The sequence below is a fragment of the Camelus bactrianus genome, chromosome 20 (genome assembly GCF_048773025.1).
Source record: "Camelus bactrianus isolate YW-2024 breed Bactrian camel chromosome 20, ASM4877302v1, whole genome shotgun sequence".
Taxonomy (NCBI): domain Eukaryota; kingdom Metazoa; phylum Chordata; class Mammalia; order Artiodactyla; family Camelidae; genus Camelus; species Camelus bactrianus.
The window spans coordinates 23844337-23871908 of NC_133558.1; the positions used below are offsets into that span (position 1 = coordinate 23844337).

At 50.7% G+C, this 27572-nt stretch overlaps 1 protein-coding gene across 3 annotated transcripts in view; it reads right to left on the reverse strand.

Moving 5' to 3' along the window:
• CPNE5 (copine 5) overlaps nucleotides 1-17899 on the reverse strand; it is an 88063-nt gene extending 70164 nt beyond the window's left edge. The window contains exon 1 of one of the 3 annotated variants that reach the window (XM_045512180.2): nucleotides 17579-17899. Coding sequence is in view for 2 of the 3 variants with exons in the window: in XM_045512179.2 (XP_045368135.1) it covers nucleotides 16071-16165 (95 nt within the window). In the remaining variant the exon portion in view is untranslated. Of the gene's footprint in view, nucleotides 1-16070; nucleotides 17493-17578 lie in introns of those variants that run through there. The other 2 variants (XM_045512179.2, XM_010948996.3) reach the window with 2 other exon arrangements.
• Between the last annotated feature and the right edge of the window lie 9673 nt (nucleotides 17900-27572).

The following is a 27572-nucleotide window of genomic DNA, read 5'->3' on the forward strand; positions in this document are numbered from 1 at the left end:
TAGAAGGAGACCTTCCCTGAGTCATCATCATCAAAGCCATCAGCAGTGATAGCCTGTCTGGACAACTTGACCCGCAGTCAACGCCACCACCCATGCCCTCACTCTGAGGTAAGAGCCAAAGACCAACCAATAGATAGACAGACAGATGCAGCAGCAGACTGGTGCAAGCATATAGCATCCTCTGCTGCCTGGGGAGGCCCCACATCGTGTTCATAAATCATCCCAGCTCCAGTCACCAAGCAGATTCCCAGACATGTCCCCAAGAGAGGGATCCCCAAGTCCCCATCCTCTGCTCCAGTCTCTCCATTCAGGGGCCTTTCTCCAAAGGCAGCTATCACTCCATGACCCCAAAACACAGAACCCCTCTGCTGGCCCCCATCACTCTTCTACCAGACCTACTCCCAGTGGCTGTCACTTTGGAAACCATCTGATAAACCTCCCAGCCCACTGAGTGAGCATCAGATGAAATGATACCCAAGCAGCTCTGAAAAGTAGGCAACAGGAGCTACAGGTAAGATACCACTTTTATATATGCTCATCCACACTGAGGTGGCCTGACCTATACATGGGTTGACCTCCTCCTCCTGCCATGTGCTAGGATTCAGGGCAGGAGCATCTCCCTTGACTTAAACAAAGGAGAAAAATGCTTAAGTTCCAAAGATGACTCTACAGTGGGGGTACATAAGGCATGGTTGGGGATGGGAGTGGGGAGTGGGTGTGGTAGGGGGACTCTTGTACTAAAGCAAGTGCTGAGGTTGACTTTTGAATTCTATAACGAAAGTCTATAATTATATAAAGTCCTAGAATGTTCAAGCTGGAAGGGTCTTCAGAGGTCACCTTTTCTAATTCCTTTATAAATTAGGAATGTGAGACTTGGAGAGAAGTCAATTGACTGCTCCAAGGTCTGGGTCTCCTCAGGTTTAGATCAGGAGCTCAGGTTTAGTCATGTCTAGGCTAGCAAGAAAGTGAAACCCTGGATTTCAGCTAGATGTCTGTATGTGTGCGTGTGTGTGTACATATGTCTGTGTGTGTGTGTGTGCATGAAAGAGAGAGAAAGTGATTGAAAGAGAGAGCAGGAGACAAGATATGAGGTCTTACCTTCAAAGAGAAGCAGATCGGGCCAACCTGGGCAAGAGGCACACAGCTGGACTATGAAATAGAACCTAACTAGCTTCGGTGGCTCCCTGCCCAGTGACGTTGAGACTCTCACTGAGCCCTCTGCTGAGATTATCCTTACAGAACCATTCCTATTAGTTCTCCTCAATTTTGCCTTCCCTGGACAGACACTGACTAACAACCATTTCCCCCTGCCTCCCCTGAGCTCTCTCTGGCCCATACCGTGCAATCCTCTGACTTGTAGGACCCATTACCATACTCAGCACAGCAAGGACTGCAAAAATTAGGGTTGCCTCTATCTCTCACATGGGGCAGGGGCCCCAACTCTGCTCCAAGCCAGCCCAGCACCTGACTCAGAGCAGGGCCCTGGAAAACTGGATGGATGAAGGGAAACCAAAAGGAACGGCCAGATGGGTGAACGAGGCTCTGGTTTCCCGACCTGGTCATGCTCAGGGCCAGACCCTATACTTCCTCTTAGCTGTAGAGCCTAATGTTTAAACGTCTGGGATGCAGTCAGACAAGCTGGGTTCACATCCCAGTTCTGGACAAGTTATGTACCTTCCTTGTGCCTCAGTTTCCCCATCTGTAAAATGGGGGTAAAAATAGTTCTTCCCTTAGGGCTGCTGTGGAGCACTTAGACATAGTGAGGCTCATCAGACAGGTCAGTCATCAACATGGTGCTGAGCAGAACAGTCACTCTCTTGGAGAATACTCAGACTCACTTGGTGATAAAGGAGATACAGGATGGGTAACACAAGCCACCTCTACACTTACAGATCCAAGGAAGCCCACCCCATCACATACATTCCCAGTGCCCCATTGTAAAGTGTACATTGAATTCTCCACTGACTGAGGACAGCCTCCCTCACCCCCATCTCAGGCTCCTCCTTGGCTTCCCTTCCTTGAGGATCCTCTGCTCCTTTGCCTGGGTCCTTGCACCTTATACCCACCTCTGATCCCTCATTCATCCACACTTACCCCTATCCATGCCCCGCCCTAACTGCTTGTCCTGACAGAAGCCTTAGGGTTGCTGAACGTGCTCTCTTGGCCTAGAGATGGTGGCTTCACCTCATAAGCAATGGGTCTCTCACTTTCTGGGCCTTGCTCCTGCCCCTACTTATAAAAAGGCAGACTTGGGCCCCATTCCCAGAGTCTGGTTTTGTAAATCTGGTCAGGGCCCTGGAAGCCATGTTTTGAAAAACTTAACCACCCAAGCTCCCCCATACACACTGGTTTTATTTGTTTGTTTGTTTTAAATGGAGGTACTGGGTATTGAACCCAGGACCTCATGCATGCTAAGCATGTGCTCTACCACTGAGCTGTACCCACCCTCCCAACACTGTGTTTTTGATGGCAACAGTCCAAACACCACATGTTGGAACATTGGGTCTTAGGGCCTCAGTTTCCTGCACTGCTAAGATACATGTATGTACAGCACTTGAAAGCTCTTATATGACCCTTACTCTGATCCAGTGAGAACTCCAAAGCTCAGAGATGGAAATGACTTGCCCACAGGCGCACAGCCAGTAAGAAGCCGAAGGGTAGAAAACCAAGTCTTCCACATCAAAGGAGGGCCCAAATTGCAAGGACACAGAGAGACCAGACCATAGGTGCTTTTCTCCACTTTTGAGTCTTTGGAGAACTCAGAGAGAAATTTTTCCCAACAGGCAAAATGTATTTTTTCCCTAAAAGAGCATAAAATCCTTCAGCATTCCATGCAGCAGCCTGGAGCTTGGCTTCTTTTGTTCCCTAAATCAAGGCCAGGGAAGCAGAGCCAAATACTTCTTTCCTCCCCACACTCCCTAAGGAATCATTTCCAAATCAGTGGCAGCAATAATGATCATGCAATGGGCAGTGAGGTCAAAAGGCCCAGCAAGGCAGAAAGCACTGGAAAGGCCAAAATGAGAAATGCCTGGTGCTAAAGAAGTGGGCCTAGGGTAATACCTTCCCACTGAGAGGCTTAAAAGAGTCAAGGTAGAAGCTGGGGGCATCCAGTCAGAGAGAGGAAACAAAGCCATGATCTCAGGGCGTCCCATTCTGAGAGGGAGACACAAGTCTGCCCTCAGGGAGCTATGGTCTGAAAAGGAGACCCAGCCCCACCCCTACCCCAGCCGACCCCAGATAGCGTGAATCTGATATAAAGACAGTGCTGCCTTACAGGGCCCCAGTCTGAGGGGAGACACAGCCACTGTCTGGGAGCCTGAATCTGAGAGAGAAAACACTGAGAGGTGAGGCACAGACCTACCTTCAGGGAGCCTATACTTGATGGAGAAAAGTGTCCTGTCCTCAAGGAGCACCAATCTGAGGGGGAGTCCTAGCCCTGCCCTCAGGGAGCCCCAGTCTGAGGAAAGGCTCAGCCCGGCCCTCAGGAACCCTGAGGGGACACACAGACCAGCATTCAGGGACCCCAGTCTGAGGGGAGATACAGCCCCATCCTCAGGAAGCCCCAGTCTGAGGGGAGACACAGCCCTACCCTCAGGCATCCCCAGTCTCAGGGAAGACACAGCCTGCCTTCAGGGACCCCAGTCTGAGGAGAGACACAGCCCTGCCCTCAGGGAGCCTTACTCTGAGGAGGAGCCCCAGCCTTGTCTCAGGGAACCAAGACTGAGGGAGAGACACAGCCCTGTCTTCAAGAAGCCCCAGTTTGAGGGGAGACACAGCCCTGCCCTCAGGGACCCCAGTCTGAGGAGAGACACACCCATGCCATCAGGGAATCTCAGTCTGAGGGAACGCAGCCCTGCCCTCAGGGACCCTGAATCTGAGGGGAGACACAGCCCTGCCTTCAGGGAGTCATAACCTGAGATAGAGACACAGACCTGCACTCAGGGAGTGCCAGTCTGTGGGGGGACACAGCCACATCCTCAGGGACCTCAGTCTGAGGGATTGCCCCAGCCCTGCCCTCAGGGATCCTCAGTCTGAGGGGAGAAACAGCCTTGCTCTAAGGAAACCAGACAGAAGGAGAGACACAGCCCTGCCCTCAGGGAGCCCTAGTCTGAGGGGGAGCCCCAGCCTTGCTCTCGTGGACCAAAACTGAGGGGAGACACAGCCCTGCCCTCAGGGAGTCCCAGTATGAGGGGAGACACACCCCTGACCTCAGGGAGCCCCCGTCTAAGGGAAGACACAATCCGGCCCACAGGGACCCTGAATCTGAAGGGAGACACAGCACAGCCCTGAGAGAGCCCTAATCTGAGGGGAGACTAGCCCCATCCTCAGGGAGCCCAGAATGAGGGGTAGCTCCAGCCCGAACTCAAGGAGCCCCAGTCTGAGGGGAGACACAGCCTTGCACTCAGGGACCCTCAGTCTGAGGGGGAGACAGCCCCATCCTCAGGGTGCCCTAGTCTGAGGAGACACAAAGCCCTGCTCAGGGAGCCCCAGTCTGAGGGGAGACACATTCCTTTCCTCAGGGACCCTGAATCTGACGGGAGACACAGATATGCCTTCAGAGAACTCTGGTCTGAGGGGAGACACAGCCCCATCCTCAGGGAGCCCCAGACTGAGGGAGAGACACAGCCCCATCTTGAAGGAGCCCAGGTCTGAGGGAAGACTCAGCCCTGCCCTCAGGGAGCCCCAGTCTGAGGGAAGACACAGCAGCCCTGCCCTCAGGGACTCTGAATTTAAGGGGAAACACAGCCCTGCCTTCAGGGACCCCACTCTGAGGAGTGACACATCCCTGCCCTCAGGGAGCCCTGGTCTGAGGGGAGACACAGCCCCATCCTCAGAGAACCCCAGTCTGAGAGGAGACACAGCCCTTCCCTCAGAGAGCCCCAGTCTGAGAGAGACACAGCCCTGCCCTCAGAGAGCCCCAGTCTGAGTGGAGACACAGCCCTTCCCTCAGGCACCCTGAATCTGAGGGGAGACACAGCCATGCATTAAGGGACCCTAGTCTGAGGAGAGCCACAGCCCTGCCTCAGGGGAGACACAGCCTTGCCCTCAGACTGAGGGAAGACACTGCCTTGTACTCAGGGAGACTTGGTCTGAGGGGGAGACACAGCCCCATACTTAGGGTACCCCAATCTGAGGAGAGACAAAGCCCTGCCCTTAGGGAGCCTCAGTCTGAGAGGAGACTAGCCTCATCCTCAGGGAGCCCCAGACTGAGGGGTAGCCCCAGCCCGAATTCAAGAAGCCCCAGTCTGAGGGGAGACACAGACTTGCACTCAGGGAGCCTCAGTGAGGGGGAGACACAGCCCCGTCCTAAGGGTGCCCCAGTCTGAGGAGAGATAAAGTCCCGCTCAGGGAGCCCCATTCTGAGGGAAGACACAGCCCTGCCCTCAGGGACCCCAGTCTGAGAGGAGACACAGCCCTGCCCTCAAGGAGCCCCAGTCTGAAGGGAGACACATCCCTACCCTCAGGGACCCTGAATCTGAGGGGAGTCACAGCCCTGCCTTCAGGGATCCCAGTCTGAGGAGAGATACAGCCTTGCCCTCAGGGAGCCCCAGTCTGGCGGGGAGCCTCAGCCCTGTCTCAGGGAATCCAGACTGAGGGAGAGACCTAACCCTGTCTTCAAGGAGCCCCAGTCTGAGGGGAGACTCAGCCCTGCCCTCATGCAGTCCCAGACTGAGAGGGAGCCCCAGCCCCAAACTCAGAGAGCCCCAGTATGAGGGGAGACACAGCCCTACCCTCAGGGACCCTGAATCTGAGGGGAGTCACAGCCTTGCCTTCAGGGATCCCAGTCTAAGGGGAGACAGAGCCCTGCTCTCAGGGAGCCCCAGTCTGTGGGGAGACACGGCCCTGTATTCAGGGACCTCAGTCTGAGGGAAGACACAGCCTTGCCCTCAGTTAGCCCCAGTCTGAGGGGAGACACAGCTCTGCTTCAGGGAGCCCCAGTCTGTGAGAAGACACAGCCCTGATATCAGGAAGCCTCAGTCTGAGGCGGAGACACAGTCCCGTTCTCAGGGAGCCCCAGTCTGAGGGGGGAGACATAGCGCCGTCCTCAGGGATCCCCAGTCTGAGTGGGAGACAGAGCCATGTCCTCAGGTTGCCCCAGTCTCAGGGGAGACACAGCCCTGCTCTCAGGGAGCCCCGATCTGAAGGAAGACATGGCCCCAGCCTCAGGGAGCCCCAATCTTAGGAGAGACACAGCCCTGCCCTCAGGGGCCTCAGTCTGAGGAGAGACACAGCCCTGCCCTCAGGAAGCCCCAGTGTGAGGAAAGACACAGCCTTGCCCTCATGGAGCCCCAGTGAAAGGTGATGACACAGAACTGCCTTCAAGGAGACTGAATTTGAAGGAGAAAGCTGTCCTGTCCTCAGTGAGCAGTAGTCTGAGAGGAGACACAGCCCTGCATTCAGCAAGTCCCAATCTGAGGGGAGACACATTTACACATGAACTAAATTGCTAGGTTAACTGATAATCACACATCTTGATTGTCTCTAAACAAAGCCCATAAATGCTGTATGGTTGCACCAGCAATGACTGGCTATGGAATAGAAGGAAACAACCTAGAGCACTCGTCTCAGCCTTTTCTGGACTAGAGGTTCCTAACAGAGGTCCATGTACCCCCTGAAACTAAAAGCAAAATGTGGGACACTTGTCCAAGGAAGCATTGTTTTTTTGGAGAGCTTTCATCGTATTTCTCAAAGCGGTCCATGAGGCTCAAAAGGCTGAGAAAAGATGGTTTAACTTCTTTCCAACAAGCTTCCCTAAGGATCCCTCCAACCTGTGGTAAAAGGTTGAGAGCACAGACTTGGAGCTTCAATGCTGGGTCTAAAACCCAGCTCTGCCCCTTATCTGTATGACCTCACTTAGCCTCTCTGTGCCTTAGTATCCCCATCTGTAAACTGGGGATAATAATAGGTTTATATAGGTTTTCTGAGAATTAAAAGTTCATATATGCAAAACAGAACAGTGTCCAAAAATACAGTAAATTGCAATTCAATGCCTAGCATACAATAAGTGCTCACAAAAGGCCTGTGGAGAACGAGATGGCTTCTACGGTTGTCCCATGTTCTCCCCTCCATGCTCCCTAATGCTGGGCTGGAGGAGGACCTTGAGTGCCCGCATGTCCTCACCCACCATTGCCTAACAGCTGTTGTACAGCCTTCACTGAGGAGATCAGACTGGGGACAGGTGAGCCACCATCAGGGAGAAACAGGAACCCTGAGGAGGCTGGAGAGACCCTGGGGCCTGAGGGGCCTGCCAGCAGCACCCCATATCTCTATGGAGCAGTTCACCAAATATCTGGCCAACCCCAGACAGTCAGGGAGGGTGGGAGAGGGCCACATTAACCATTGATATAGCCTGCACCAAATCCTTTGTTGGGTACTTAACCTATGACACCCTACTCACCCTATGTATCAATTACATAGGGTACAAGGTACACATTCTATAGGCAAGGCTAGGCAGCTGGGGCTGAGGTGTGCCAGTGTTACTCAGCTTGCCAGGAACACTGAGATTGAACTCTGAATCCTGAGCCCATTTGGAGGTGCCATGGGGAGCACCTGCATTACTAAAACCCAGGGTCTCCCCAAGCCCCACCCAGGCTAGCAGTGCCCCTCACATCCTCACTCTCCCATTTCCCATCTCCAGTTTCATCAAGGCTGCTCCCAAAGGAACTGCTGAAGAGAACTGGAAGGCTCCCCATCACATCGCCATCTCCCCCTGCCCTGCTCCCCATCCTAACAGGCAGGAAGACAAGGAGAGAGCTGAGGAGGAGAGGGACATTGGCACCCAGCCCCTGGCACTCACCCATCTCCCCTTTCAGATCCCATTTCTTACCCGTGTGCACTGTCTCTCTGCCAAGCAATCCGGCCAAGGTCTAAAAAGCAATTTTCACATGGCTTAAAGAACTTTCCTTCCTGGAGCTATTTGCATTTTTATTATTATTAATTATTATAATAATTGTTCCTCCTATGCTGAGTGACCAAGGGAAAAGAGCATAAGCTCTGGCCTCAGAATTGAAGCTGGAATCTCCACACAGCAACATGGTAATTCTGTGACCCTGGACAAGCTACTTAACCTCAGTTTCCTTATCTGTGTACTCAGTCACATATCTGCCTTGTGCAGTTGTTAAGCCAATAGCTTAAAATAGAAATGTAGGAAGCATGCTCAATTCTTCTCTCCCTTATGCCCCTTCTTGTCCCATTCATCAAGTCTTAAAATTTTTCTACTTCAAAAACACATCCCAAATTTGTCTACTCTTCCCCATGCCACCATCACTATTATCTCTCACTTGGACACTGCAGTGGCCTCCTGCCTGGCAAAGTGTTTCAGTTCCTATCTCTACCCACCAGTCCATTCTCTTCACAGTAACCAGAAAAAATTTTTTAGAAGGCCAGTCAGATCATGTTACTCCCAATTTAATCCCAGTCCTCAACTACTGTTACAATAATAAACCAAACTCCTTAGCAGGGGCACAGGGCCATGATCTATACCTCTCGTTTCTTCTCTTACCTCATCCTCCTCTACTCCCCCAGCTCTCACACTGATCCAGACACACTTCCCACCCTCCTGCAGTTTGGGAAGCATAGCAAGGTCTTTTCTGCCACAGGGCCTTTGAACCTGCTGTTCTCCCAGTCTGAATCACCCTCCCTGCAAATCTTCCCCCAGCTGGCTTTCTCTTCCTTTGGATCTCAGCTCAATATCACCCGCCCATTTTGTCGAAAGTATCCCCAATAACTATAAACTTATTTGTAGAACACTTATCTTGAGCAGACACATTGGGCTTGACTTATAAGTGTATTTTTGTTTATATCCCCCCTACCCTACACCAATGTGAGTTCTATGAGAGGAGAAAGTTTGTCTGTCTTGTTCACCACTATAGCCTCAGCCCTTCTCATTATGCTTGGCACAGAGAAGACTCTCAATAGCAAATGAGGATCAGTATCAATTATCGAGTGACTGAATGTATTAGCAGACTTCAGTTACTGGTATCAGTTATCATTATTAAGTTTATTTAGCACATTCCAGTCTATACAGACCTTACAAACATAATCTCTTTGGTCTTCGTAAGAAGCCCTAATAGGATGTGAGCAGGACCAGTATTCCCCCACCCCTTCAATCCCTGCCCATTTTACAGACAGAGAGACTGAGGCTGGAGAACTTAACTGATCTGGCCAAGGTTTTAGAGTAGGTAAGGCAGGAATTTCACTGACTTTCAGTGTTTGCCCAGGATTCTTCAAGGCCCAAAGGCATAAAGCTCTCCTATTGGGATCTTCAGGCACTATGCTAGGCCAGCAGAGGCAAGTGATGTTAGGGGACAGAGGCACCTTGCAATGTCATGGATTCAGGCTAAGTTTTTTTTTTTTTTCTTGCCCAGAAAACTCACAGGAAAAGAGGTAGTCAGGGGTCCGGCCAAGCTGTGCTTGGAACATCGGTCCCCAGTCACTTAACACTAGCTGTCCACTGACAGTAGGAAAATCTGAGGAGCCAGTCCTCATAAATACCAAATTCTAGACTCCTTGTAGCCCCAGGAAGCCCAGGTAGCCTACGGGTCACTTGGAAAGCTTCCTTTTGGCAGAGGCCATGGCTGTCCACCCAGTAAGCATTCCTCACTCCCTTCCTGCCAACAGAATCTATACTGGTTCAGGTGTCTTATGGAGATGCCCTGACGTTAGAGAAGGTAGGCTCTTGTTTCTTGTTACTATCAACTGATTGTGTAACCCCCCTAATTAATACATTGAAACACTAACCCCAATGTAATAATATTTGGAGATGAGGTCTTTGGGAGGTAATTAGGGATATTTGAGGTCATCAGGGTGGAGCCTTCACAATGGGAATTAGTACCCTTATAAGAAGAGATACCAAAGAGCTTGCTCTGTTCTCTCTTTCTCCACCATGTAAGAGAACACTGAGAAGGTGGCCATCTGAAGCCAGGAAGAGAGTCCTCACCGGAACCTGACCATGCTGGCACCCTGATCTTGGACTTCCATCTTCGATAACTGTGAGAAACAAACTTCTGTTGTTTAAGCCACCCAGTCTATGGTATTTTGTTATGGCAGCCCAAACTGACTAATATACTGGTCTAAGGTAGACATGAGACCAGGCTTTGGCCGTTGAAATAGAAGGGTAAGTCTGCTAAGAGATTTGGAGAGGGATTATGCTTTCCAAATAAAAAGAACTTTCTAAAGAGAGGCTTTTGGCCCAACGCATTGCTTCCTGTCTTCGGATGTAGTTGTGATGCCTAGAACAGAGGCAGTCATTTTGTAACAATGAGGCCCACCATTTGGATGATGGCAGAATAGACAGCTGGGTCCTTGATGGTAAAGTGAGCTGGTAAACCAGAACTGAGCTAAATGCCTACAGACTCACTGTGGTCTGAGAAAAATAAATGAATTTTGGGTTTGAGCCACTATCAGATTTTCTGTTATCTATAGCCAAAGCATTCCTAACTGAACCTGAACCTGACTCTTCTGTGCCTCAAAGCTTATTCCAGCCTTATTCCCCTTACCTCTCTCTTCCCAATAGCAGGTCATATTCAGTAAAGGCCTTAGGTCTGAGCAGGAAGAACTGTGGGCTGGGAGAGGAGGGATAGTAAGCTACTACCACATGGTCTGGATGTCATGGAAGGCTGGCTGCCATCCCATGACTCTTCTCGGTCTCTGCTCCCTGGGGATTCCAACAGCTCTGGGTTTGCCTCCTAGAACCAGAGGTATTCCTGAGCATGGAAGGCTTCTCTCATCCCTGGAGACAGAGTACCTACTTCCCGATTACGTCTACCATGGTTGGTACCCAGGCCCTACCATGATCTTCATCGTTGGAGACCCCAATCCTCAACTTCAAGAAGCCCTCAAGGCTTTGAAGTCTGAGGAAGCTAGATTTGGATTCCCCTCTCTAAAACGTATTAACCGTACAGCCTTAGGTGGTTCCTTTAACCTGAGCCCTGATTTCCTAATCAGCAAAAAGGGAAAATACTATTATCTACCCTACAGGATTGTTATAAGGTTAAAAAAGATACAGTGATTGTGGTAGGCAGAAATCTAAGATGGTCCCCAAGATTCTTGCCTCCTGGTGTACAAGTCTGCATAATCCCCTCCCCTTGAGTATGAGTGGGAACTGAATATGATGGAATACTCACTTCTGTTACTTTATTTAAGTAGCAGACTGGGGAGAGAATCTCTCGCTGGCTTTAAAGAAGGAAGCTGCCTTGTTGTGAGAGGCCCACATGGCTAGGACCTGAGGGTGGCCTGTAGGAGCTAAGACGCTGGATCCAACAACTAGCAAGAACACAGGACTTTAATCTTATAGCTGCAAGGAATTGAATTCTGCCTACAACCTAAATGAGCTTGGCTTGGACCCCAAGCCTCAGATGAGACCACAGCCCCTGCAGACACCTTGATTTCAGCCTGGGAGACCCAGAACAGAAAACCCAGCTATGTGGTGCCTGGGCTTCTGACCTAAAGAAACTGTGAGATAATAAATGGCTATTGTTTTAAGCCCCTACATTTGTGGTAATTTCTTTTCTTTTCTTTTTTTGGGGGGAGGGGGTAATTAGGTTTATTTATTTATTTATTTATTTTAATGGAGGTACTGGGGATTGAACCTAGGACCTTGCGCATGTTAAGCACGTGCTCTACCACTGAGCTATATCCTCCGCTCTGCGGTGATTTCTTATGCAGCAATTGAAAACTAATACAATAATCTCAGTTTGGACCAAACTGCTATTTGAGTAGGTTAAAAACAGCTGAGTATAGGCAATTGCATATGGTTCAGCCTAACACAGATGTAAAGCACCTAGCACGCAGTAAGCACTCAATAAATCCCACTGTTATTATTCCCCTGGCTCCACTAAAGACTGCCGTGGAGCATTTAATGGCTGAATGGACCTCCTTTTTTTTTTTAGCACTGCCTCTAACAGCTGCCACGCTGCCCCCAGGCCCTTCTTTCCCCAAAGCCACCATCCCCCTGCCTGTCAGAAGAATTCGTTCTGAGACCATTCACACCCCTTCTGAGAGGCTGAGGGTCCAGTTCTTGAGCTAGGCTGCGCCTCTCATGCCCCAGGGCAGCAAAATGCCAATCTGAAGAGACAGTAGAAAACAACATCTCTGGGGCAGCAGCAACAGCTGCCCACCAGCCCCACGCCAGCTGGAGGGGAGGGGACAGCTGCTTGAGAGATCCCAGCAGGGCTAAGCCACCGCCTCCCCTCCCTGCCTTCCCTATGGGTCTCCAGAGCCCCACCATGTAGAACTGTGCATTGCTTCTGCCAGCAAGACCCCATGGAAGTGCAAAGATTTCCTGTTACATAAAAAATGCAAATCACTCTTTCTAGCCAACACACTGGTCTGGATCTCTGCATCAGATGAAGCATAGAGACGTGAAAAATAGTGGGGGCCTTAGGGAATGGGACACTGGACAGACGAGTTTTGACTGGGTCTTCAGGGAGGCTGATAAAGTCAGGAGAGGTCTGGAACATATCATCAGGGGAAGGAGAAGCTTGTTCACTTTCTACAATGTCTGCTGGAATTTGATTTCACAAACCATCTACCCTACTCACTCCAAAAACAACGCCTCAGAATCTCGAAATATATACAGTGTGTCAAATATATGTCAAAAAAGCTGGGGGAAAAATAAGACTTTCTAGATAGATCAAAACTCCAGGACCCACAGAAACCCTGGGACCCAGCTACAGAGACAGATTTTTAATTTACTTTCAGGTGTCAAACAATAGGCAACATACATTACTATTCGTGGATTAATCCATTTAATCCTTCTAACTGTGATAAGGATTATCAAGGATTATCATGCTTCCTTTACAGATGAGGAAACTAAGGTCCAGGTTAAGTACTTTACCCAAGGTCACAGGGATTTGAACTCAGGTAGGCAGACCTCATAGACTCATGTTCTTCAGCACTGAGCCAAACAACCAGAGGCTTTAAAATATTTAGCCTTGAGTTTACCAAAATCAGTAAAAACAATTGTTTAAGAATGGACTATAGGTTAGCCAAAGAGACACCAAACATTAAGCAGGGGGCCCAGACATGTCCATCCTACAGTGTCATCTGTAGTGGTCCTATTCTGGGACTCAAACTTGCCCCTGTCCCAGGCAGCTTTGTTTAGCTAGAAGTGTCCTAGAATAGTCATGGTAGGGGATCAGGTCCTCCCCTGGGCAACAGTGGGGACTTCCTAGGGCTGCAGGGGTGGCAGGGACCTTCCTAAGGAGCAGAGAGGGAAGGGAACTAGCTCCCAGGAATGCTAGTTTCCAGTTCCCTTGAAACATTGGTCCCCTCATCCCCAGCTGCCCATTCTGAAGCCCCCCAGAGTTCTCAGCCCACCAACCCCTCTGCCTGCCCTACTATTGCCTGCCCATCAACAAGTGTCACTTAGATGCTCAGGGCAGGGACACCCTATAGCCTCCTCCCCTGGGGCCCAGTCAGTGCTGACCACGGAATGCAGGGGAGGAGGCTTTAACTGTCATAATTGCTGGCCATGGAGTATAGAATACGCTGGAGAAAGCTATTCCTTGCAGTTCTCTCTCCTCCCCCATCCTCCTCCTCTCTTCCTCCTTTTCCTTTTCTCTCCCCTACTCTCTCTCTCTCTCTCTCTTTCTCTCTCTCTCTCTCTTTCTCGATCTGTTCTAGAACCTGGGTAGTTGGACCTGGTTGAGGCAAAGAAATGGATTTACAATTTCAAGCCCACCCACATTATGTTCTTGCCTCCCCTCCATTCCTCCCTCCTCACCCCTTCCTACCAAAAAACCTACTTCCCTACCCTCAGACTTTTGGGAGGGCAGGAGCAGGGCCTGGATCATGCCCTCCTTGGGCTGATGTCCTACGAAAGTGAATGGACACCAAGGTTGATACCAGAACCACATCCCCTGGGAACTCATATGTATTCTTAGGTACCTCTTAGGCAAAAGATTTGAGTCCTATGGACACCTCCACTTCCAGAGAGCAAATAGGAGAGGACAAATGCTGCTGCCTTACAGTAATCATTGTAGCTATTTGTTGAGCACCTACTGTGTGCAAAGCAAATGCAAAGTAGCGTGTTGGATGCTTTGCAATCCTCTCCTCCTGTAAATTAATCCCTCCAACTTGTTGGAGGAATTTTTTTTGAGTAGCTGCAATGTCCCAGTAACAATTTCAAGCATGTGGGCTACTTCAGTGAACAAGTTTTCTCAATAAATACAGATTTGTTATTTATACTCAACAAATGGGAGAAACTGAGTCTAAAAGTTTGCCCAAGTGGTGGAGCAGAATCCATTTTAAGGTTCCAAAGTCACAATGCTATGTGCCATCTGCCTCCTCTCCTCTCCACTGGAGCAGAGGGTTCATGGGTCTGAGTCAGAGTGGGGAATCCCTGCCCTCAAATGCTTATATAGTTACTTTGGGGGAAGAGGGACAAAGTCTACACACCTGAGATGTCTTCAGAGGTTTTGCGCTCAGTATGTGAGAGACCCTGTGGCCCAGGCTGAATACTCAGGACCCAGAGGACACAGAAGACAGTGATTCGGGCTGGGTTCTCATAGGTGAGAAGGATGGCTGGAAGTGGGGTGCATGAGGCCAGGCTTTTCAGGATGGGGGGATATGAACTAACAGATGTGAAGGAGGGGTGAAATCTGGATGAGGAATGAGCTTTCAGAGGCTCTGAGGTGAGAAGGATCCTGAGACAGCTCTGACACAGGCCCGACTGAAGGCTGGGAAGGAGTGGCAGGCGCAGGGATGTGTGGTTGGCAGAAGGGAGGCAGGCTGTGGCAGTGTTGATGGCTGAGGAGGTGAGACTGGAGCTAATGGGCCATTAGGAATCTCCCAGCAGAGTAATGGCAAGATGCAAATGGCCTTGGGAGATAATTCTGACAAAACTGTCTATGGGACTATAGGGGAGACATGTGGAAGTTATTGCAGGAGCCCCCAGCAGGGCCTGACATACTTAAAGGCCCCACCCCCAAATCCTTCCCTTTCTCACGCCCTAACCCAGCTCCTCTGGCTCTATGTACACCTCCCCAAAGCCACAACTTGGGAATACAGGGTTGGGGGCTCATGAGGGTGGGTGAAAGGTCTGACCAATGAGGGGCCTGGAAGATGATAGGGTGGGTGATTTTGAACAAGGGCACACCTAGGACCTTGGAAATGCTGTTGGTCATTTGGGACAGGGGAATGGTTTCTTCAGCAGAACCTAAATGGTGGGTAATGCATAGGCCACAGTACCCCTCAAAGTCCCAGCAAGGCACAGGGTGACTGCACTAGGGAAAAATCCCCCCTCCCCTACATGTACCCCTTACTGCCTGGGGCAGAGGTCCCCTCAGATAGAACCTGGCAGAGACCCAGCTTGGGGGAAGAAGTTAGCCCCAAAGCCTGTGTGACATGACTGAGGATTTGGGGATGGTACCCTACAAAAACACTCCTCCCCCTCCCCTGCTGGACTCTCAAATTCCACACTCAGTGTTCTAGTCCTTTGGCTTAAGATTTTGTACCCAAGTTATGGGTTTTTTTTTTTTTAATGGTGCCACTTGAAGTTGTTATCAGTTATCTACACCGCAATATAAATGAGTCAATCTGATCCCTTTCTTTCCAAGAGTCAGTTTGTTGTTGGAGATGAATTTAGAAGCCTGGGATCTAGAACGGTGGACAGGTGAGGGAGGAGAGGATGAGGGTGTTGGGGCAAAGGAAGGGGGAGAAAAGAGGAAAGGAGGGCACAAAGGCAGAGGCTGGGGACGCCTGGGAGGGATGAGGCAAATCACACTCCTCTGGATTTGGTGAGGGGATGCTCAGAAATAGACTGCGTGAAGATCCTAGTTATCCTTTCACGACTTCCCTCTCCCTACTCAGGCGCCTAGACCCCCATTCCTGTGTCTTCTCATCTCCTCCCAACAACAACCGGAGTGCAAACTTTCCGGGATACGACCCTAAGCCTGGCTTCCCATTTCGCCGTCGCCACCCGTGGCTGGGCCGGACAGGCGGAGGGACGCCCTGGAGAAGAGGACACTCTTGAAGGGGGCGCGCGGAGGTAGGGGTTGGAGCCGAAGGCCCCGAGGGGCTCTGGGTCCAGGGGAGGGGCAGGGGGACCCGGCCAGTGGGAGGCTCACCTGCAGGACACGGTGATCTCCACCTTGGTGGCTGGGATGCTGCCCGCCAAGGAGTCGAACTCGCTCAGCGACGCCATGTCCTCGGGCTGTTCCATAGCCCACCGCGCCCCCCACCCCAAATTAGTCAATCCCCGCGCAATTCACGCCTCCTCCGGATCAACCGAAACCCTGGGCTCTCCCCCAACTCCGGAGCCGAGGCTGGGCAGCAAAGGGAGGAGAGAGCAGAGCGAAGAGGGGGCGTGGGAAGTGAGAAAGGGAAGGGGGGGCGGAGGGAGCGGGGGCCGCGGATAGAGGAAGGGGTGCAGGTGACGCGACGAGGAGGCTGGGGGCCCAGCGGAGACGGGGAAGGAGCCCAGGGAGCTGGGGAGCAGCGAGGAGGGGTGGAGAGACGCGGGGAGTCGTGGAGAGGGACAGCGGGAGAGGGGCGAGGAGCTTGGGGCGGGGGGCAGAGGGGCGCAGAAGAGGGAGAGGGGCGTGGGGTGCCGGATGGGGCGCGGGATGCGGGGGTGGCGGGACTCCGGCAGCCTGGAGCAAGCTCCGAGCAAAGGGGCTGCGCCGCCTCTCGCTGGATCTCCTAGCCGGCGGCGGCGGGGCTGGGGACGCGGCTGCGAGCACCACCTCCTCGGCTCGAGCTCCGGCTCCGGGGCGCCCGGGCTGCGGGAAAATCAAATCTGCCCGAAGCCGCCGCCTCCGGCCACACGGCGCTGGCTGTGTGCGGGTCCTCTAGCGCCGGAGGGGGCGCCCGCAGGGGCCGGGGCGGGGCCGCGGGCGGGGTCTACGCGCGGGTGTGAGTGTGTCTGTGTGAGCTTGCGAGTCTGTGTGCGTGTTGAGGGCGTGGGTACGCGGCTCCAGATGCTGGGAGCGTGTGTGTGTGTGTGTGTGTGTAGTGGGGGTGACAGCTAGAGTGTGTGTGTGTGTGTGTGTGTGTGTGTGTGTGTAGTGGGGGTGACAGCTAGAGCTAGTCCCGGCGGTGCGCGTCTCCATCAGCGCCCGCCCTCCACTCCCCACCTCCCTGAGGGGTCCTCATACCTAGGGAGGGAGAGGGGTGTGTGAACCAAGGGGCATCTGTTTGAGAAGGGTCTATGCGGAGCCAGGGTGGGGAGAAACGTGTGCAAAAGAGACAGCACCACCTCCAGACGTTTGGAGGGTCTCTGCTGAGGGTGCGCCCCAACGGGGAGTGGATCTCAGTCCAGAAACAAGACTCTACATCTTTTGGGGAAGCATATGGGGGCGACCCCAGTGCGCGGAGTGGCCGCCTCGGTTTCCCAGTAAGGGTGGTTAGCTCTAGGCAGGGTGGGTGCACAGGCCCTCCCCCATCCACTTTTGGCTCCGGCCGGGCCTCGCCAAAAGGAGTCATTCACCTAAGCCACGCGCCAGCGCCCTCCCCATCCTCGGCCTGTCGTGACCACTAGGCTGTGCCAGCCCCCGTGTCTAGAAGCTTCCTCAACCAGAGAGAGCGGCCCAAGCTCCCCAGACTTCTATGCCACCAGCACCGAGTAGGCGCTTACCGTGTGCTGGGCTTTGATCCTAGCCGTGCGAAAGAGGAGAGAGTTGAGGCGCCTCTCAGGCAGCCTTCATCCCAGCCAAGCGCCTCACGGCCCTACCCTGCCCCTTCTGGGCCTGGGTTCGCAGCGCTATGGCGTCTCTCTAGGGCTTCACACAGAGACTCTCCAGGAAATCCCCCGCAGCCCCTCCTCGGTCTTAGTCTGCACTTTGCTGAGCAGAAGCTTCCTCTACCGCGCCCACCGCCTGGCATTAGGACAGGACTCGCCTCTGCGCGGGTGGGGGAAGAGGTCCGGGGAGGCCTACAGCCTGAGGCTGGCCCCAGAAAAGCCACGCCCTCCAGGCCTTGCTTTGGCAGCTGGGCCTTAACCGATGCATCAAGATTCTGTTTGAAGTCAATTCCCAGAACGTCAGATACAGCCAGAGTCAAAGATAAATACAAGAACACATTCCTTGGTCTGGGTTAAGTGTTTTATGTTTACCCATGGTTCAGGATCCACTGGACCTGGGACCAACCTCAAGGACAAAAGCACTTGGATTCCCAGGGCAGAGGGGGGCTGCTGGGTGGGAAGGCCCCACTCTCTGGTTTGGGTATGAGGCCCTCTCTCCATGGATGGGCCTCCTTTCCTGAGGGATGCAAAACTGGGCTTGGAATCTCTGTGCCCTCCAATCCCCCAACCCCACATACCTGTCTTAGACAATGCTCCAAACATACTTGTGGAATATGCTATTCATTCTTTCTACCAGCATTTACTGATTACCTGCTGTGTACCTGGACAGGTGCTAGAGTCCCTTGGAAAACTTCCTTGGTAACAATGATAACCACCATTCTATTTTCAAAGAGTCTATCCTGGACAAGACACCATGCTTAATTTTTTTAAATGTATTATTCACATTATAAAATCTACCATTTTAAAGTATGCAGTTCAATAGTTTTTAGTATATTCACAAGGACTATGCATGATTTTAAATTCTCAAAATAAGTGTTAAGTATGTATTATTATCCCAGGGAGGCTAAGTAACTAACCCATGATCACCCAGCTGGGAACTGGCAGAGTAAGAATTTGAATCCAGGCTATTGAGACCAAAGTCTCTGAACAAAAGTCTTGACTGCCTCTTAAGATGGGGCCAGATGATGGATGGTCTTAAAAGCCATCTATGAAATGAGGCCTAGTTGAGGAGGACAAGTGGGAGCCATTGCAGGTTACTAAGCAGGTGAGTGGCGAGACTGAAGTTCTACCATGTAACATTGTAACATCTGGCAAAGCAGCCCCTGGGTCTCTTTCTATAAAGATTCTGGAATCTTTCTGTTTCTCTCCATTCCCTCTTAGTCATTGCATTTCCATTGCTGGCTCTTTGCCCCATCCCACCCCCAAAAATTGTATCACGCACCTACTCTGTGCCAGGTGCTTGCTCTCTTAAGCTCAGAGAATAAAGAGGTGAAAAGGACATAGTATCTGTCCTCAAAGAGTTCCCAGGCTAGTGGGGGCCCCAGGACAGGCAGAAAATACATCACAGTGCAGCATGAACGTGTTGTTGAGGTAGGTATAAAGGGCCCTGGGAATAGAGAAGAGTGACCAACAGTTCTACCTCAGGAGTGGGCACAAGGGAGGGTCCGGAGAAACTGAAAAGCAGAGATGGTACTGAGATGGACATTGAACATGTCTGTTTGGTTCTCTCAGAAGCAGTTTCTGAGAAAAAGATCTGAATGTGAGTAGTTTATTTGAGGGATTAGGAAGCAGTATGTGGGGAGTGTGGATGTGAGGCAGGGAAGGCAGCCAATAAGAGTGGTTTATCAAACTAGTTATCACTGTGGGCAGTTAGGGCTCATTCCCACTGAGGAGCTCTGGGAGACCATGTAGAACACACCCTACACTTAGCCCACCACAGGGGTGAGGGAGCAGTGGTGTGTATACACCAACTTTCATCAGTCACTGGCTCAGTGGCTGAGGGCCACTTCCAGGCTGAGGGCGTTAATTCCTGGTACTTCTGGCCTGACCAGCACAGAATGGCAATGCAGGTCCCAGAAGCCATAGAAAGCTTCAGGCAAAGAAGTGCAGGTTCTGGCAGTTGGATATGGGGCTGGAGTGCACCGCAGTGGTAAAGGTGAGGGTATAGACAGGACAGTGGCTGCTTCAGATGATGAACTTCTGCCTGGAGGACAATGTTGAGCAGATGCTCCTGGCAAGGGAGCAGCATGATTAAGGTCCAGAGAGCTGTGTTTGTGGACCCAAGTGTGGCTAGAGCACAGGATGAATATGAGGCCAGGAGGTGAGGGGCCATGATATAAGGCCAGAGGCTTTGGCTCCTCTGGGCACAGAGGCTTTTCAGAAGGAGACACTGAAGACCAGATTGGGGTGGTCTGGTCTGAAAGACACCCCTCAGGTACATGGCTAACCAGTGAGCCCCAGAACACAAAACTTGCTGATCAGGCCTAGGGCAAAATACTCATAGTCCTTGCTCAAATGACTTGCTGATGGTTCAAAAGAAGCCTATGGGCATTGCTATTGGAGAGGTCATTTCCTCTCTGAGGGATATGATAGTGCCAAGTAACTGAGGTCACCTGTGATGTTAAACCAGGCCAGCCGGCAGGCCAGCAAGTGCTGCATACGTGCTGTCTGGGCCTGACAGCCTGGATTAGAACCAACCATGGCCCTGGCCCACCCCGCCACGTAACCAATGCTTGTCCCTCTGATTACACACTGTGAGCACGGAATAGGCCATGCCCAGAAGATCTGGAATAATCAGCATCAGCATTTTGCCTTTGCCATCCAAGACTGCAAACATGCTCTCCTCTGACCTAATCTGCAGTGTTAATGATGGCAGAGCAATTTGGAGAGGCAACTCACAGCATTGATAAGGAGAGGAAAAGCACCACAGGGCTGAGGAGGCAGAGCTCACAGATGAGGCAGCTGCTGCCCTCTCCCCTCCCCTAAGCATGTAAATGCTGCCCTCAGATCTGCTCTGTTTGAAGATGGGGATGATAAGAGCAAAAGAACACAGAGGAGTGGAAGAAGGAGTGTGCATGGGACAGGGAAGCGGGGGCTGTCCCTATTGCACCTTAGAACAAGCTAGAAAAAGGTGTTCTTTATTTTGGATAAATGCAACCCTGAGCCAGCCAGGGCATATGGCTTGTGGAGCATAGTGTGTGTTGGATTTGAGCCTCTACTTACCCCCTTGGCTGGATGCCCTTGTGAAGTGAACACCCTGCAGCACTATATATGGGAGCCCTGGGGAGAGAGGGAGAAGGCATGACAGGAACCTGAAACCACCATGGCAGTAAAGAGGTGGGGGAGATGCAGTGTCTGATTCCATCCATTAATAGAAATGCAAAAAAAGGCTTGGTTGGAGACCATCTAGGTTAAACCCTTTCTTTCACTAAAAAGCTTCGAAAGGGGAGTGATGGAGTCAAGGTCACCTGACTCTTCTCTCAACAAGAAACTCCACTAATCACAGCCTGGTCAGGCACCCAAGTGCAGTGAGGACCTGCCTAAGAAGGTCTAGGGAGAAGCCGTGTTCTGTTGGGCTAGAGGAAGAGGCAGAAGCGGGCCGCTGGGCTCTCCACACCTCCAGCCCCCATTCCTCCTGGAGGGTGGCAGTCTCCCTGCCAGATGCCCCACCACCCTGACCAGAACCCCACCCTGCCCCTCCTTCCTGCCTCTTACCACATCACAGCACCACTAGCTCTGTCCATGTTTCACCCGGGCAAAGGGAAGCCCCAGGACCTTTCCGCTGCTGGCCCAGCAGCCTTTCCCACCCCTAGGATCCCACCCTGCCCTGCTCTGGATGGCTTCTGTCTGCTGCCCAGTGGGAACTGGCTTCCTCTCTCACTTCTCTTCTTCCTTCCAGCCTCACCTGCTTTTCCAGGTGAGGGAAGCCTCCTTGCCTTTACAGTCTAGCTACTGGAATCTTCACACTGGCCAAGGGATCCACTTGAAACCAGAGTCAGATTGTGTCACTCCTCTGCTTGAGACACTTCCCCGGCCCCCTTCTCTCTCTGTAGTAAATGGATTCCCTGGGCTATGGGCTCTGTAAGCACCCCTCCCCATGACCTCTCTGACTTCATCTTGTCTTTCTCTCCCCCTAACGGACCCCATTCCAGCCACACTGGCCTCCTTATTGGCCCTGCAGGCTCCTGTTTCAAGGTCTTTGTACCTGCTGTTCCCTCAGTCCCTGTGTCCCTTAGGTCCCCCAGATCTCTGATCAAATGCTCCCTCTGCAGGGGGCTCTCCTGGCCACACTACCTAACACAGTACCTTGATACTCTCAGCCCCCGACCCTCCTTTATTTTTCCTCATAGCAGTATTCTTGTCTGTTTTCCCCACTAGAATACACATTTTATGCAAGCAAGAATTTTGTTCATGGTTGCATTCCCAGCTCCTAAGATAGTGCCTAGCACATAGCAGGTGCTTAGTTTGTCATATGACTACATGAAAAGTCTACCCCTCCCCTCTGAAACATCGACTCCTTCATGAGGACCCTTGGCTTCCACCTACCAGTCCCAAACAGGGCCTGAATTCTTTGCCATCACATACATTTCATCTAGCCTTCCATCCAGAAAACATTTATTGAGCATCTATTATGAATTCAGTTGTTGAGCTGTTGACAACTAGGCCTCTTGGCCAGTACCACAGAGGAGGGAAGGGAATTCTTACTTATTTATTTTGTTTACTAAGAACATACCATGTAATAAGCACAGCTGTGAGAATTCAACATCCATCACATTTAATCTTCACAATAACTCCATGATGCTACTGTCCCATTTGACACATGGGCTAGTTCATTACCAGGGATATAGAACTGAGGGAGACCCAGTCTCCCCAGCTCTGTCCAATGGAGTTAGAGCACTCATTTTGAATTTATGTTCCAAAAATCTACAGAATAATGGGCATTATCTGTTCCATTTTACAGATAAGGAAACTAAGGTCTAAAGTAGTTCAGTACCTTAACTTATCCAGGATCACACAGATAAGTGGCAGAGACAAGATGCAAACCCAGGACCGTGTGGGACCAAAGTCCCTGTCTTTGCCCAACACCAGGCTGCTTCCTTCCAGTCTTCACTCAGGGCCTGTCCAGGAGCCTGTGTCTGCTGACATGGCCACCAGTCCCGGGCCCCTCACACATCCGCCAGGCCTAGTCTAGCACCATGTGATCAGTGCTCAGAGCCCTGTCTCTTCTACTTTCAGCCTGTCCAGCATAGATATCACAGCTTGTCACTACCTCCCCACCCCCACTGAATCTAATATTTAGCTTACTATTGTTAGTTGTGGTGTTGGAAACTTCAGTGCTGCAAAGGACTTTAAAGATATTACAATTCACCTCTATTTTACAGATCTGGAAACTGAATCCTAGAAACTCAGAAAGAAATTGGTCCAAAGTTGCTTTGCCAATAAGCAGCAACTAGAGGTAAAAACTAACAGGAGCTCAGGTTAGAATCAGTCTCCTAGATCCTTTCTTCTCTCACCTCAGCTCCTTCAAGAAGGGATGGGTCCCCTTGACTTTCTGTTGATTGATACACACAATTGTGCCATCTCTGGGCCTTCTGAGGTAAAGGTCAAGGTGAATCTTCATCTTCCCACCCTCACCATCAGCCTTTTACACACAACCAGAACCAGCTGCATGGTCACGTCACCCCTGGCCTTTCTTCTTGCCATTTCCTCTCCACTAGGCCCACATTCAGGTACCATCTCTTCCAGGAAGCTAGCCTGGATTCTCACCAACTTTCTTCTTCCACCGAACCTCCAAAACACATCTCTTAGGTAGATTTTTTGTGTTCCTCCTCTCCCACCTAGCAGGGGTTGTGCCCTGAAAGCCTTGGTCCTTGGATCTTGGTCCTCCACAGCCTGGGCTTCCCTAGGTCTTAGCCTCCCTCTCTTCCTTTTTACTAGATTTAATTACATTTGAATACATTACCCACCCGTCAGCCAGTCTGCCCTCCTGAACTCTCTCTCCACTTGATATAAGCCCATTTCCTCTTATTTGTGCATCTTGTGGAAATGGAGAATGAATCCTCACATTTCTTCAGAAGCTTAAAAGCAAAATATGTCCCTCCCTGAAGTCCCATCCTCCCACCAACACATTCAATGTCTTCCTGATTGGTATGCTCAGGCCTGGTGAGGGATGAAGCAGTTGGATTTCTACATGAAAGGTCTTTCTCGATTCTCTTCTCAGAAACTCCACTCATTTCTCCTCAGCCACAGTTGCTGAGTGTCTGCCTAGGCCTTGGGCCTCTCTGCTCCTTCCCACCTCAGGCTGATGGGTAGGGGTGGGGCTGTCATTTCACCCCAGCCCTCAGATTTTCCTACACCGCTGCCCCTTAGCATGTCCCCTGGCTGTACCTGCACTGGGACAGTCTAAAAAGCCACCATGGGTGAAATGCTTTTTTTTTAAGCTCTAAATTCATTTTCAGGCCAAGCTGCCTGTATCTGCTTGCCTTGCTGAAGAAAACTGAAACGTGCACAAATGCTACAACCCTGGCTTTGTGTGGAAGCTGAAGACTCAGTGGCCCTGCCCCCTGAGCTCGCCTGCTTGCATCTCCAGCTGCCTGCAGTGATTTCCCTGAATTTTATTAACTCTGTCCCCTGCACTGAGAGAGGAGCTCATCAGACACACTTCACATCTTGCCTCCTCCACCCTGGCTAAGAAAAGTTGCCCTGATTACAAGAAGTATGTGTTCCCCAGTTCTCTGATAATTCTATCAGGACCCAGGGTGAGGCTCAGGTGTCAGGCTTTGGGAGCTGCTGCTGACAGCCTCTCAGAGGCCTCCTGCCCGCCTGCCTGGGGGCAAGAGGCAGAGTGCTGGGTTGTCTCCATTCATGCTGTGACCTTGAGCCCCTCACTGTATCTCTGCTTCTTAGGTACACTCCAGCTTAAAAAATGGGAGTAATAATACCCATACCCCCACCCCCTCCAAGTTGGTATGAGATTCCAATTAGACGAGGATGTACTGGGAGCTACCTGGGGAAAAAAAATGCCATCATAAAAATGCCCAAATTTAGACCAGAGAGGGGTTAGAAACCAATTCTGGGCTTCTCATTCTACAGATGGAAAAACTAAGGCTTGGGGAAGTTGCCAAGGTCTCAACGACATGGCTTGAAAACCAGCTTCCAGATTTTTTGAGTTGGAGGGAGGGAGCAAAGAATGGTAAAGAAACCATTCCTGTGGGAGTTTAGGGTATGATGGAAGGAGAGAGCAGACCCTAAGCTTGAAGCTCAGTCCTGCTAAGGCCCAGACAACTGCTGTGGAGTCTTCATCCATGAAATGGATTCATCTATGAAACAGACATTATGTCTTATTCACAGGCTTTCAGAGAGGACTGAATGGAGTAATGTGTAAAGAACCTGGCACGTGGTATGTTTCCCAAACATGAGTTCCTTCCCTTCTCTTATTTTGTCTTAAACAATATCACAAATGCTTTCAAAAAGGGAAGGCCAAAGGGAACATTTTCTCTTAGAGCTGAATGCTGCCAAAAAGAGCTGTGAAACTTGGATTCCCTTTCCTTTGGGGGCTTCCCATATACAGTGAATGTGAAATGGCCATTTTCCCCATCAGCGTAATGAGAAAGTAAAAATACTGCTTCTCCCTCCTTCTCTGCCACCTCAGCTGTACAAGAGCTTTCTCATATGTATGCAGGTCAGCAGTTTTTAATGGAGCTGTGGCCAGATCCTCACAGAAAGGAAAGTGATTTCTATGAGATTAGCTGAGTGGTGGGGCTAACAGTTATGATCCAATAAACACACTGATTAGGGTCATTTGTGCTCCAACCCTCCCTCCTCTCCTTCCTGCTGTGCCTTGATGGGCCTGGTGCAGGCTCTGCTTGGAAGGAACTTGGAGACAGCTAAGGCTGGGGCCTGGGGATGCTCTAGGGTGGAGCGGTCAGATTGGACAGCCCAGCCTGCAAGGTAGGAGATTCAGGTCCTAGCCCCTGTCCTGCAACCAGATCATTCTTTTTCTGCACCTCATCCTCCTTCTCTGTATGTCAAAGGTGGAGATAAAAGGGCTGACCTTGGGATCAGAAGTTCCTAAGTTCATGCCCTAGCCCTGCCTTTTACTAACCATGCAACCCTGGGCCCTTTACTCCATCCATTCATTCCCCCTGTACACAGTTTTGTACTACGTGCCTTTGGTCCTCAGTCTTCTTGTGTGCAAGTGGGGATCATAATGCCAATCTCAGAGGATGGTTTTGGGGATTAAGAGAAAAATACATAAAAGAAGTTTCCACAAACCACAGAATAGAGAAAGGGCAACAATAGCTTTTTGTTTTCTTCTAAGGTTCCTTCTGGTTGACTCTGATTCTACAAAAACATTTGCTACTGCTGGGCCCAAAAGAGGGGCTCCAAAATTACTTGCTGAATGAATAAATTCAACTGTAAAGTGGAATATTAAGTGGCTAAGAGGGAATTGGGCCCCAGGCATAGGGCCTCACCCAACCCTGCCATACAGAGGGCTTCTCCATCTAGTCAAGGAAGCAAGAAAGAGGGCTGGCAGGCCTGTGCCAAAAGAGTGCCTTCCTAGACCTGTTCAGTGCCAGGCTGATCTCTCAACTCTGGTCCCATGCAGTCTCCACAGTTGCTGGCCTTCCACATCCAAGGGATGGCAGGCCTGGCTTAGAATCATGAAAGGCATTGGTAGGCTTCTGCCTTTTGAAGAAGCTGCAAGACTAAACTGTATTCACAGTGGCCTCTAGTGGCAAATTTCCAAAACAGCATGCTAAATGGAAACTTGGCAGCTAAAGGAATCTTCTCAGAATGACCTAGATTCAGAAATTGAGGGCTAATAGAGACCTAGTTCTGATCTTCGCTTGATGAGGAAGCTGAATTCCAGAGGTAAAGGGAGTCATCCAAGGTCACACAAAAGCTGACATCTCACTGTCCACAAACCTTTGCCCCATACTGGTCATCTGTGGTTTCACATGCAATTAGGGATCATGAATTACCTATCTGGAAGAACAAGGACTCAATATCAAAATCAGATCAAGCTGGCCTTAGAATGAGACACTAACATGTTTTCTTCCCCTACACTTTGTTTCTCTTTCATCTGTTAAAAAAAAAAATGTTACTGGAAGATCCCTTATCCTCATATTTACCTTAAGAATAGTAATCTGCTCTGTAGGCAACAGGGCTCCAAGGCCATGAAGTACTTTGTAGGCAGTAAACTCCGTCACTTAAACAAATGTGCTTTTCAACGTTTCCTCCTCCACACGTCGCAAGAATGTAGTGCCAGAAGGGGCCACAGTCACGGCTCAGATTGGTAGGAATCATTTCACTTGTGCAGGGAAAGCTATTTTGACATATTCTGGAAACACAATCCAAAAATAAATCAAGCTGAGGACTTCCAGAGGGCTTAGTGGAAAGGCTTTGCTGCCATACCAGCTAAAGCCAGGGCTTGGAGACTTGGGGTAAAGCTATCCCTACAAATGGATCTCAATCTTTTCCTGACAGAGAACATTTTTAAAATTTGATTCATTCAGCAATAACCTCAAAGAACTGCATAAGGTGCTGAGGGGACTCCCAGAGGGGAATAAGACAAGGGCTTTTGCTCTCAGAGGCGAGCCCAGTGGGAGGAATAAGTGTGCAAGGACAGGCCACTGAAACACTGGGATGAAGAGGCAGGAGAGGTAAGTGGTGGCTTCAAGGGCCACAGGTAATAACAACAGCTGTTTCCTAAATGCTAGTCCCTGATCTAAATACCTGCTCTAGCTCATTTAATCTTCACAATAGCCTTATGAGGTTAGGACCGTTATCCTCATTTTATAGTTGAGGAAACTAAGGAACTGAGATTAAAAAACTAACTCATCACACTGCTGCTAAGCAGTGAAGCTGGGTTCTGAATTCTGACAGTTTGGTTACAGAGCCCTTTTCCTTCAATATCATAATTGCTGATGCCTCCCCTGCATTTCTGTGATGTCTACTAAACCATATCATCTTACGCACCCTGGTGCCCACATAGGATCTGTGTCACACATGGTCTGATGTCCATGGTGTATTAAAGTGGGAATGG